This window comes from Crinia signifera, chromosome 1, assembly GCF_055691185.1.
Source record: "Crinia signifera chromosome 1, ASM5569118v1, whole genome shotgun sequence".
Lineage (NCBI taxonomy): Eukaryota > Metazoa > Chordata > Amphibia > Anura > Myobatrachidae > Crinia > Crinia signifera.
Window position 1 is genome coordinate 106660357 of NC_139217.1, and position 13905 is coordinate 106674261.

General features: G+C 42.5%; 1 protein-coding gene across 1 annotated transcript in view; it reads right to left on the bottom strand.

Moving 5' to 3' along the window:
• Nucleotides 1-13905, bottom strand: part of PALLD (palladin, cytoskeletal associated protein) — a 350163-nt gene that overhangs the window by 149661 nt on the left and 186597 nt on the right. The window contains exon 10 of the mRNA XM_083171059.1: nucleotides 10498-10810. Within this exon, the coding sequence (XP_083027185.1) occupies nucleotides 10498-10810 (313 nt within the window). The remainder of the gene's footprint in view (nucleotides 1-10497; nucleotides 10811-13905) is intronic.

A 13905-nucleotide genomic window follows, 5' to 3' on the forward strand; every position in this document is an offset into this window, starting at 1 on the left:
AGTTTGACCCTCCCCATAGTGCCTAACCTTACCCTCAGCATCAATTTTAACCATTATGATGCAGCTGTTGGCATTCAGGGCCTTATTCAGATCTGAGCTCAGTACAAATTTGTTTGGAAAATGGGCAAAACCCTGTGCACTGCAGGTGGAGCAGATGTAACCTGAGTAAAATTTGGGTGGGGTGTGCTGAAACTGAAATCTAAATTGCAGTGTAAAAATAATGCAGCCAGTATTTACCCTGCACAGAAACAAAATAACTCACACAAATCTAACTCTCTCTATACATGTTACATTTGCCCCACATGGTTTTGCCCATTTTCCGAACAAATTTGGGTACTTGTTTTCTAGCACGGCGCCCCCGATTTCCATCGCAGTGCAACGCATCTCATGCAATATAGCGGCTTACGATGCAATACGACTTTTTATTGTACAAGCACCCTGATGGGTGCTTTGAATGTTAAATGCACCCCCATTGTCAATGCCACCCCCACTATCAACGCCAACCCAAAGCATTGTGAGCGCAGCGGTGCGCGTCCTCTGACCTTTTTATAACCCCACTATCCACGTCGGCGTGGAGTTGATTGTAAATAGTGTGGCGAGCGCAGCCACCGAGCGGGATGCGTGGCAAGCCCAGCGAGCCCCGCGAGGGGACGCGGAGTACTTAACATGTATTCTGCGTCCCCTCGCAAGGCTCACTGCGCTCGCCACGCTTCGGGCTCGCTGCGCTCGCCACACTATCTATAATCAACTCCACGCGGACGTGGATAGTGGGGGTATGAAAAGGTCAGAGGACGCATACAACCACCACTCGTGGGCTCGCTGCGCTCGCCACGCTTCGGGTTGGCGTTGATAGTGGGGGTGGCGTTGACAATGGGGGTGCATTTAACATTGTAAGCACCCATCAGTGTGGTTGTACAATTAAAAATTGCTATGCGATATTTAATTGTACATTCTGGGTCATTTACCCGAATATCGCATCGCATACCATCACATACGGTATGCCATGGTATGCGATGGGCGCCGTGCTAGGAAACAAGTACCCAAGTTTGTACTGAGCTCAGATCTGAATAAGGCCCTCAGTGTGGATCCCAGCCGAGATGGTCCTGACTGTATCCCTCCCATTAAATTACCGGGCCAATATTTACTGGCAAAATTGAATGACACTGTACTTTAAACTGTACCTTACACTGTACCTTAATTTGTACCTTACACTGTAAAGCTTTAGAATAAACCTGTAAATTATGGTTAGTCGTGATTTTATTATGATTTATAACAGTTCTGATCTGTGTACAAATCATTTGTACTGGCAGTAAGAGCAGCAGTGACGTGGCACTGGCAGAAATATTATGTGACAGCACTCAGCTATACAGTACCTATGGCATTGTTCAGTAGAATAGTAATCCCAACCAGATATTCTATCATTTCCTACCTATAAAGCTCCTGATTCAGAGTAAAATCAAAGAAAGAAAACAAAGCGTATTATTCTATTGCCAGCGGTTATTTGCCGCAAGTCAAAAATGGGCTAATATTGTGGTATTACCAGGCTGTACAATTATAGCCCATTAATGACCCGTTTTCTGGCCATAACACAAGGGCTAAGTTTCAAGACTTGTATTATTGTGTTATTGGAGAAAAATGGGGCTGGTTTTCGAGGATTCTACTTTCTGAGGCTAGCAAAGCCCTGCAAAGCAAAATCCTTGATAAATGCCGACGGTCAGGGCTAATTGGATCGCACCTGGGGGATCCATTAGCCACGGTAATTTAGATTACCATAGCTAATAGTATACCCTCCCAGAAAGGGTATACTTGCATCTTGGCAAAACCATGTTACACTGCAGGTGGGTTATATATTTTAAATGTTTGAGGATTATGGAAATTAACATAAAAACCTATGTTAAATGTATCCTTGTTGGAACGGTACGGTGTGTGTCCTAGCTCCATTTTAAATTAAGCTTTAAGCTTGCAGCAGGGCTCTCCTACCTCCAAGTCTGTCTGTTGTTACCCAGTTTGTTTTATCACTGTCTACTATTGTAAAGCGCAACGGAATCTGCTGCGCTATATAAGAAACTGTAAATAAATAAATAAATAAATAAAATTACAGCTTAAAAACAAAGCTTCACCGAAACTCTCCTCTACATTGTTTCCCTCCATACAACAAATATAAATGCATTTGCACCCCTTGAATTGCAACATGGTTTAATCCAGAAACAGATTGTTCCTTTTCTACATTAGCCCCTAACTGTCAGTTCCATGCCGATGATTTCCTAATGTTCACTAATTGTTCATCAGAATGCCAAAGCCATTGCAGCGTGACCTACTTAACTCTAATGAACGCCTGAGAAACAATCTAGTCTACCAGAGAGATGCCTAGAACTACGTAGGCTGGAACAACAAACTTTCAGAGCACCGACATATTTCTGGACTCCCACATCCAATAAATGATCATCATATTCTGTACACAAAGCAAATCATATTTGGTGCTGCACAACTTGTGATGCATGTGCGATGTTTACAGACAGCCATATACTCCATGGAATCCATTCTCTGCTCATTTCTTGTCTGAGCCCTGTAGTAATTGGGCATTTATGTACAAGTGAGTAACATAACCAAGCAGACAGATTGCATCAAGGACATGACACATTTCAAAATGTTTCTAATTTAACAACTAACATGATTGTAATCCTCACAGTACACAACTTTATTTGTGTTAACACAGATCTCCTTCTATACAAATCACTTCGCTCTGGGGGGTTTCTTTCAGAAATGCAAATGAAAACTGTTTTATGAGCAGCAGATTTTAGTGTGTATAAAGCTTGCGTTTGATATCCTTGTCTATTCTATGAAATGCCATTCATTATGTTTTACACATACTTATCTGTGCTGGAATACACTGGCAAATTACACAGGGTGCTGTATATTACATATTCACTATTTGTAACTGCAGGAATGTTCACATCTTCACATCTGACATAAATCTCATGTACTCATTATACGGAACATACCATTTCAACTAGTTTCTCTGCATGACTAAACCGAGAGAGACCGAACGAGAGGGAAGAAATACAGACGGTCAGAATAACAGCAGTAGAATCCTAATGTTCACAAAGCCGGTGGTGAGAATTAGGGTTAGGTTAGTTTCAGGTTCAGGTCAGGCACACATGGGGTTTAGGGATAGACTGCCAAAGGGCATGGCTGCTAGATTTAGGGTCAGGATCAGGCACTAGGGGCAGGATTGGGGTTAGGCTGGCAAAGGGCATGGTTAGGGTTAGGCTGAGGGAGGGGTGGGCTAGGGTTTGTAAAAGGGGAAGGGTTAGGCTGCAGGAGGATATGTTTAGAATTAGGCTGCTGAAAGAGATGGTTAAGGTTGGGCTATGGCAGGGGTGGGCTAGGATTTAGCATTTGGGAGAGGGTTAGGATTATGTCACGGAAGTAGATGCTTAGGGTTAGGCTGCAGGGAGATATGTTTAGAATTAGGCTGCTGAAAGAGATGGTTAAGGTTGGGCTATGGCAGGGGTGGGCTAGGATTTAGCATTTGGGCGAGGGTTAGGATTATGTCACGGAAGTAGATGCTTAGGGTTAGGCTGTGGAAGTGGTGTGCTAGGGTTTGGCAGTAGGGGTAGGATGAGGGTTAGCTTGTGGGAGGAAACAGGGTTAGGCTGCTAAAAGGAATGGTTAGCTCGGGCTGTGGGATGGGAGGAATAGAGGTTAGAATACTCATTGGGATCTGTCTGCATTGTAATGGTTGAGATTCCGTTCACCGACATTTAATATGCAACCTGAATGACACCAGGATACATTGTGGCTAAGGCATATTAGACATAATAAAACAATACACAGCAACTTGATATTTGATTTTAGCTTTACATTCTGACAATATTGTGATACACCTTTATAGATGCAGTTACTTTTACATTGCTAAGTCAATTGTCACTCAGGGGTCTATTTATCAACTTTTCTTATATTATTAACAGATGAACACTGGAGAAAGCAGATATTTCTCTGGTACTCTATGGGATGGAGGCTTACTGTAATTTACTAAAGAGCAGATAGCTGTTAGCATGCATTTTTAATAAGTAAACCACTTCACCAGGGGTGACCATGCGGGTGACGGGCGGCGTCTGTAGCCTTGCGAGCCAACCAGAATAAGGACCTTTAGGAGGGTAGGCAAGTATGCTATCACTACTTACTCAACCAGTCTCCTCAGGAGAGAGAGAGAGAACAAGGCACAACCTCTTTTAGTTTTAAGGTAAGTCCCACTGTAGCTAGACATACATCTCCAAAATACTAGCTCTGATTACTATGAATCTGTAACAAATGACTAGCAACTACTCCACGGCTAAGACAGTGATCTGTTAAGGATTTGCTTAAAAATGGTGATTGCTTTAAATGTTGCCTTTTGGTCCCTTCACCAATGTTCAGAATAAGCACATTCTTGTATAAAAACATCAGGATTTGTCTTTGTGAATGGTCCAAGTCTGTGATGATATATCCTGAGCAGCTAAGTTGGGTTGTTTGCTGAGTTTTGTTGGCAGCTCTTTTGGCACAGGATTTAGTTATGTGGTTTAAAATAATACTTGGACAGCTCCTACTATGGACTCTTCATGTTCAATATGATTTATATCACAGCCTGAGTAATGTCTGTGTTTTAAACAGTACTCTTCATAGAATATTCCACAATGCAAGTGCTAACACAAAGCATTGCTTGCTAGTTTTCAAACCATGTCACAACAGTGTATTTATAATAATGCAGCGTCCTTTGTTTAGATAGGAACTGAACATCTACTTAACCTGGACAATAATTATGTATATGACACTTTGTGATACTGAATACTAGTTAGCATGAAGGTTTTTTATTGCATAGACTGGAGGCTGCCATTTTGTAAACTGAAAGTAAATGTATGAGAATGCAATTATCACTTCACGATCAGTGAAATAACATACAAACCCCCAGGAATTCTGTTTGTGCCAATTCAAATTCAGAGAAATCTGCATGTAAATTAACAAATAAAGTCTAACAATAAATTACTCAATATTCCAATTCAAGTGATTTTGTGGAGGAAATGGTGTGGGCCTTGCCACAAACAAGAAATATGCTAAAAAGTGCACCCCCCCTGCCCTGCATGGGATGTGGTCAAAATTCTAAAAGTCGGAAGACAGACAGTCAGAATCCTGCCAGTAAGGGCTGGGGGTTAGGTATGGGCCTAGGCACTAGGAGGGTTAGGGTTAAAATGTGGGGTGGGGAAAATTAGGGTGGAAGCGATTGGGCTGCAGTGGGTGGGGTAAGGGTTAGGCTGTGGTATAGGAGGGATAGGTCGGATGTAAATACTTACCGGGATACTGGCCATCGGATTACGATGTTGGCCTTCTGATTGTCGGAATCCCACCTGCCAGAATTTGGTATCCAACCCATGCAAAACAAACACTTTCTACAAAACCATGTGCCGTCAGCATGTGCAAATGCCAGCACCAGCAAACTCACTTTCCATTAGCAGCTCACAGCAAGTGATGTTACCAAAGATGAATTTTCACACAACCTTTGCACTTTTACACACTGTAGATTACCTCTACACCTACAAGCGTTTAAATGACTACATCTCAAGATGGTTCAGCTGCAACACATTTACACTTAGGTGTGGGTTGTTGAAATCTAAATTGCAGTGTAAAAGGAAAGCAGCCAGTATTAACCCTGCACATAAAGAAAATAACATTTTATCGCTTGTTTTATCGCCCAGTGTGTACGCTGTACATGACTGCTCTCCGTGCCGTACACAGAAATATACAATGGACAGGACGGCCACTGTCCAGTGGTGACATCCGCCGTGACCGTCCTGTGTGAAGGTGAATGCTGTCCATTGTTAACTACTGTGTACGGAACGGCTTTAGGCTGTGCTGAGTTTCGCCACCTGGCATCAGCCGGAGTGTGTGAAATAGCCCTAACTCTCTATGCACGTTACATTTTTCCCACCTGCTGTGCACATGGTTTTGTCCATTTGAGAAAAAAGGTGCTTTGCATTCAGGTCTGAATATGGCCATTATCTGTAGTTAAAACCTGCTGTGTCTGTAGTGTTGTAATCAACTCAAATAGTTATTTGTAACGAAAATGTAGAAAATGTTTTGCGCTCACAACCGACAGACTGATGTGAAACATGTTTGAATAATGAAAAAATGGTCTCATTCTGATTTAGAACTAATTGGAAGTGAGGGGATGTTTTGTTTATGTTCATAACATATCATTGTAAACTAGTAATTGAAGAACATAAATATGGACATACCTTTGGAATGCTGTACCAAGCATGCCCTATTTTATTACAATCATTTGTTTGTGCAATATGATACTATTATGTTCTATATTATAATTATTTTATAAAGACAATGATGTCTCCAGCTTTCTACCAAAAAAGCTAGTTTACATAATGTTTTAATCTTGCTGTGTTGTTAACGAGATTGTCCAGTGCTACAATGCTTTTCAGTGCTGGACAGTGGGGAAAACAGATCATGTACAGTGGTTAGAAAAAGTATAACCCCCCCCCCCCCCCCTTAAAAAAAAAAAAAATTGATTTGACTGTATTACAAACAGTTATGGCTTCTAACGTACAGTTGGAGGGGGGTTGCCACTGACTTCGATTAGGGAATGCTGAAACGATGGCTGGGATGTGTAGTTTCACAACATCTGCAGTTTGGACATGCCTGGTCTAGATCAATCCATGTACAGTATACAGACAAATCAGTAGATGTTCCAAGGGACTGAACACTTTTGAAAGTGAGAAAAGCTAGAGCTGAGACAAGAGGAATTAGTGTGCCTCAGACTAGAGACTGGTGGGAGTATGTAAGCCTTAATAAATAGGCGGAATTTCAGATATCATTTAAACATTTTAAGCTGTTGAAAGTTGAAATTTTCGGTGGGGGGGGGATTTCATAGTACAAGTTGGAAAAATAGATTAGAGGTCGTTATCATAGAAGAGAAAGGCGCTGGACAGAGATACATTTAAGATGACATGCAGAGAATCCCAGGGCATGGGTTGTTGAGAGATTTTTAAGTGAGTTTGAGTAATTTGAATGGTAAATTATGGGAATATGTGGAGCTAGCACAGGGACTTGCAGAGTGGAGTGGTGTGTGTGGAGCGATAATACAGGGAAGGGATTGCTGAGAATTTAGGATGAATTCAAGCTGGGATAGATGGTCGATACAGTAGAAGGAGGTTGAGTAGGTGAGAGAAAAGGTCAATAGTTTTTTGTGGCATCTTGGGTAAAGAAGATGGAAGTGTATAAGGATTGCAAAATATACTGTATATGAAGATTATTTAATATACAGGTAAGGGTTAAGTCAAGAGTCACCCAAGGCAGAAACCTTGGACAATGACACAAACTGGTTTTATTAATTGTGAAGCAGATTTGCGAGGAAGAACATGAAGTCAAACAAACCAGCAGAATAGGATTTACAATCAGAAAATATAGAGGGTTTAAAAGTATAGAGAAAGTGGTGTGTGTGTGTGTGGGGGGGATATGCCAGAGGTAAAGACACTGGGGTGGCGGGATTAGTCTGTAAAGTGAACAAGGAAAGAACAAGGAGTTTGATGCATCAAGCTGTGAAAACAGTGGAGAAGTGGGCCAGTGGGGATGTTGGCAATAACAACCAGCTTTAAGGTTGGAATTATTAAATACATCCCATAAAATGATATTTAGAAGCTGACGCTACTGCTCTACTCTTTATATCATCCCCAACATGACAAAGGCCAAGGTAATGAAGCTGAATACTCTGTTCAATTGAAAGTGGCATAGAGGTCCAAGAGGATGAGTACAGAGCAGTAACCCTGATACTGCTTTAAACAGATCATTGATTTGGTGAGGGCAGCTTCAGTGAAATGTTGGATGTTGAAATCCAATCTGACTTTTAGGAAGTCAAGAGAACATAGAAAGAAAGATAGGAAATGATAGGCCACAGATAGGCCATTCTACCATCTGATTTTTTTTTGGGCTGCTCATTACATCCCGGCCTACATCTTTTTTCAACTGTATTTTTGGAACCAGCAGTATCTCAAAGAGTCCGGGCTGTTTATGCGTAGGAGGAGGGATCCCGCGCTGTTTTTTACTTTATTTCTCTCATTTTACACACAGAAGGATCGCACGGATCTAACTGATCCACGCATGCATCTGCAAAACAAGCAGTTTTATTTGAGAAACCCATTTTGAGCAGAATCCATGGCAGTTCCAGCGTTGTAGTGGGTGCCTATGGAAAGTCCTGCAGAGTTTGGCCGATGGTCTATTGATTCTAACGTGTGTGTCCTGCAGTTATTTTCATTCATATGTAAACAAACTCTGCCGAGTTTTGTGTTTAGTAAATGTCAGATATGGGATTTCCAGCCAAGGTTACCTTACTCATAACAATTGGATCTAAGTAAATTTATCCCAAGGAGGTCGAAGATTGAGTAGAAGTGGATAAGTAGGTATTCAGAAGGGAGTGAGAAGAGAAATGCTGTGTACACACGGGGGCGATAGGGGCTATAATCGCTGGGAATATGGTCGCTGGCGACCATATTGCCAGTGATTGGGAGTGTGCCCCGGCGATAAATCGCCGTGTTTCGCGCTCCCGTTTTCAGCCCCTTTCTAATCGCTGGTCGCAGGAGCTTGCTCCTGCGACCAGCTGATTACCTCTGCGGCACCGCCAGCAGAGGTTCCTTTTCATCAGCGACCATCTCTGGTCGCTGATGCAAAGGAGACACTGGGCAATATATTGCTCAGCCATATATTGCTAGCAATATATGGCTGAGCAATATATCTCCCCCCGTGTGTACGGGGCTAAAGAAAAATAGTAAATTATTTAAACAGGAGAATGACAGGAGAAGGATAATGGGCAGTAAAGAGCATGGCAGAAGGTTGTGCTATTTCAAATGGAGCTGATTTAATCTATGAAGGAAGTGAGCAGAGTTATGGGCTACGAAGGACTACAGGCGTTGGGTGCAGGCGGGAAGAGAAGTGGGTTCAATGTGTGTGTATTCCTGACATGGATACTTTTTATATTCTTTATTTTTTTCCCTAATTTTGCTTTACAGACAAAAGTGACTTTATTAGTTATCAATGACAGTGCTTGGTCATGCAGTACGTTGTGTACAAATGATGTCCTGTGATTTTAGCATTTGCTATTATCAATGTGAAGCTCGTACTAACTGGTGTAAATTAGGCACAGTAACCGCTGCTGAGGAGTAGTGCAAGCACATGTTACCCTTGGTGGTCCAAGCAAATCTTGTGCCTATAACAAGGTCTACAGGCTAAACATATATGAACACTTTAATGTGCAGCCAGCAGTTATGTCATTACAAAAAAACAGTAATAATTCAAACTACTACAATGGGACTCAAAGCGGACTCCTTGACTGGTCTATCGGTACAATGGGTAATATACAATATTACACAGCTAACCCTAGCCTAAGAATTAAGTAATAGAGCTGTGTCAGCAAATTATACTACTTTTCTGTGAGTCTTCATTTTTTATTTTTGTCAATTAATACCATTTATGAAAACTGCATATTAAACAATGTCTACATTATCTTTAGGTTTGCATTTTAGTTAAATACCCATTCAAGACTCTTCAGCTTATTGTTTATTCCAATCCAAGTAAACAACAATGAAGTAGAGTGCATCAGCATTTGTGTCAACAGACTCTAAATACTGCCCATGAGTTGTGTACAGTACATTTCCATAATGGGCTGTCGTCACCAGAATTTGTGCAATTTGTAAATTAATCTTGTGCTTAGTGTGTATATGATTCATACCAATAGATAAATACATCCCAAAATGTATATTATACCAAAGTCATTCTAATAAACAACAGCGACAGCCAAATAAATAAATAAAACACGGAAAGTAAACACCTGGCAATTACTGCAACAGAACATTACACATATGGGATGCTGATTATACTTAACATTTTCTATTCATATGGGGAAAAATGTGGCCAATGAAGACCAATTATGCCTATGTGAGATCAACAGGCCCCAAATACAATAGAGATCGGGTCTCCCTTATCTGTGTATTCCAAAAACCAAAATATTTCGAAAACTGTGTTTTTTCAGAATATTTCTGTTTTTTTTTTGTTTTGTTCCCCCACCCCGCCCCTTTTTTCATACTTAACTTGTCTCCTGATATCCACAGCAGCATCCGGATCTTCTTTAGTGGCATCTCTGGTCCCAGGGATGCATTGCTCGAGTGCAATACACCCCTGGGACCGGAGAAGCCGCTGATGAGGATCCTGAAAGTCGCTGTGGATCCCGGGGGACACTGTGGACGTTGGGGCACCACCAGGGGACCAGGCAAGTATGGGAAAAAAATTCCAAAATCCGAAAAAAATCCCTTATCCAAAATGCTCGTGGCCCCGAGCATTTTGGATAAGGGATACACAACCTGTAATAATCTAGATTTGAAGTGAGCTTATTAATCGCATTCTATGCAAATTCCCATTGTTTCTCCTATTAATTACTTCATATATTGTGTGGGTACTCACAGTTTAGGCTTGGAAGGCACCGGTGGTGGTTCTTTGGTTGGAGACAATGCACTGGGAGATGTGGCGGTAGGATACTTGCTGTCTGGATGACTGCTAACACCATTTACACCATTATCAGTATGTACACCATTGCTCTTCCGCTCCGGGGGATTAAGTTGCAAACTACTGGGCTGAGCACACTCCAAAGGTTTCTTTGATGGTGTTTCAAGACCACTACTTTTAACTGCTGCTGTAGAAGGAGACGAATGTTTCTGGAAATCATAACCACTAATCTCTCCGGTTGACACATCGCTTCTGGTCCGCTCGTTATTTGCTAACGAAAGAGAGAACAAAGGACCAAGGGTAAAAACATGAATCACCTTAAAACAACATAGATGCATTCCAGAACATATTCCTGTGTTCCAATAATAAGACAATAGGTATATTCAATGTAACCTATACAATCTGTCTATTTACTGTAGCTATGCCAAAATAAAAATCTGTAATCCTTGTCACAGATTGTTCTTAGATTATTCAGGAGTTAATAATGTGCATCATATGTCACATACATTGTAGAGCAAAGTCTATTTTCGGTACTCTTTACCTAGAACGGCGCCCGCGATGCGGGTCGGGGGTAAAAAATCGCGGGCATCGCGGGTACATAAAAAACGGGTGCGACGCGATGCCCGCGATTTTCCCATAGGGATCAATGTTAAAACTGTGATTGGACGTGATTTTACTGTTAAATGCCTCAATGCCCGCGATTTGGCCATAGGAAACAATGTTAAATGGGCCACAGAGCCCTATTAGTGCCCTTGAACTGTGAAATGGCCCCCACAATTGTTAACGCCACCCCACGATCAACGTCAACCCGAAGCGTGTTGAGCGCAGCGAGTCCGCGAGGGGCGGCGGTACACGTCCTCCGACCTTTTCATACCCCCACTATCCACGTCGGCGTGGAGTTGAGAATAGAATAGTGTGGCGAGCGCAGCAAGCCACCGAGCCCGAAGCGTGGCGAGCGCAGCGAGCCCCGCGAGGGGACGCGGATACCTTCACAGGTAAACGCGTCCCTTCGCGGGCTTCCCAGGTGTCCGCGTCGCCATGGACACCTGGGAAGCCCGCGAGAGGACGCGTATAACTGTGAAGGTATCCGCGTCCCCTCGCCACGCTTCGGGCTCGGTGGCTCGCTGCGCTCGCCACACTATTCTATTCTCAACTCCACGCCGACGTGGATAGTGGGGGTATGAAAAGGTCGGAGGACGCGTACCGCTGCCCCTCGCGGGCTCGCTGCGCTCGCCACGCTTCGGGTTGACGTTGATCGTGGGGTGGCGTTAACAATTGTGGGGGCCATTTCAGACTTCACGGTGACTATTTGGGCTCTGTGGCCCATTTAACATTGTTTCCTATGTAAAAATCGCGGGCATTGAGGCATTGAACACTAAAATCGCGTCCAATCTCACTTTTAACATTGGTCCCTATGGGAAATCGCGGCCATCGCGGGCATCGCATCGCACCCGTTTTTTAGTGCATTCGATGGTCGCGATGGTCGCGATGGGCGCCGTTCTAGGTAAAGAGTACCCTATTTTCCTCCTTATTAAATGTATTTAAAAATGTATAGCCTTAATGGTTACATTGAGGACCTTGTAGATGTAACATGCAGCCCTCCAGCTACTGTGGAACTACAGATCCCAGAATGCTCTGCCACAGTTTTGCTATTAGGGCATACTAAATGCTGAGATGTGTAGTTTCCCAGCAGCTCATGATTGCTTTAGGCTAGTGCTGTCCTACGGGTCGGATGTGGGCTTATAAATGTTTCTGTGGTCTCCACCATCTCCGACAATCTCAGTAGACTCTGCTGCAAAAGGGCCAGTACACAGTCGTTAAATAAATGTGGCACATGATCGAAGTGCCTTATACCGAGTACACCCCATACCTTGTACACACTAGGTGATTAACAGCACCAGTGATATAATTAACTACTGTAGATTGGCTGTGCCACTGGAAAAACTATACAGCACATACACACTGAACAATATTGTTTAACAATATCATTCAGCAATGTCACCAGGGCTCGCCATGGGGCACGCAGACGACAAAGGGGGGATTAATTAATCATGCATGGGAGCAAGCATCATTAGCGATATTGAGCTCGCACATTAGACAAGTTTTTAAATGGTATTGTCCAGAAGGGCCCTTCTGAGCAATGTCTTTTAAAAAAAACTTATCTAGTGTGTATGGGGCTTAAATCAACAATTGTAGACCATTACCAAGATGTAAAGGAGAGTGCTAAATAATTAATCTATAATACAAGATTAATATTCTTTAATCAAAACAGTTAAAAAACTTAAATCATGGAGCAAATGCTGTATAACGGTACCATCAGCAGGAGACAGCGATGTGTACAGTACTATCCATTTATATACATTAACAGAAGAGAAAAGAAGAAGCTCTTTTTCCAGATGATAAATTGTAAGGAAGATGACAGGACCCGTGTGGAAGATGGATCCCACATGGATGGAAAAGAATGTGGCCTATCAATCACTACACTGATAGTTAAACAAACCCTACTTGCCCGCTGTCTCCCCCGTATTTTACCCATAAACAACATCAAAAGCCACACATTTTCCTCGCTTTCAGTATTCTCTTCATTATTTGGTGTTTCTGACAGAAACTTCACAGTTTTTATTTTTTTTATGTTGATTAATTGTATAAAGAGGATTCCAGATTTCATTTTATGTAAGGCTGTCACCTAATCGAGTGGCAATAATGTAGGCCAGTGATACATTTTTGGCACAAAAGGAAAGAAATGCTAATCTACCAAGACATTCCAACGGCAAATATCTGGTTTTACTGTTTTTAGAGAAGTAAATCATAACTTTAAAAACAATATGGTGCAGATGCACTAAGCCTCGAAAAGTTATAAAGTGGAAAGAGATAACGTACCAACCAATAAGCTCCTGTAATTTTTCAAACACATCCTGTGACATGACAGTTAGGAGCGGATTGGCTGTTACATTGTCCGCAGCTTAGTAAATCACCCCCTCTATAATTGTAGGGCAATGGAGTATCCTAAGGGCCTGATTCAGGTACGGATCATTGGGTCAACTTGAAGATGGTCGAAAGTCATTAGGTCGGCATACTGCAAGGTCAACAGGGGTCTAGATCGACATGGGTCAAGGTCGACACAAGCATTAGGTCGACATGGTCTAAGTTGACAGTCAAAAGGTCGACATGGGGTTTTTCACTGTTTTTTTACCCGAATGTCAACATGGACACAGGATTAAGTGCAGCCCGTCCCCTCGCAAGGCTAGCTGCGCTCACCATGATTTGGGCACGGTGCCTCACTGCGCTCGGCACACTATTTTTTTTTCTCACCACGCCCTAGTGGATGGTAGGTCATGAAATACCACCTGTCAGCACATGTCGGCT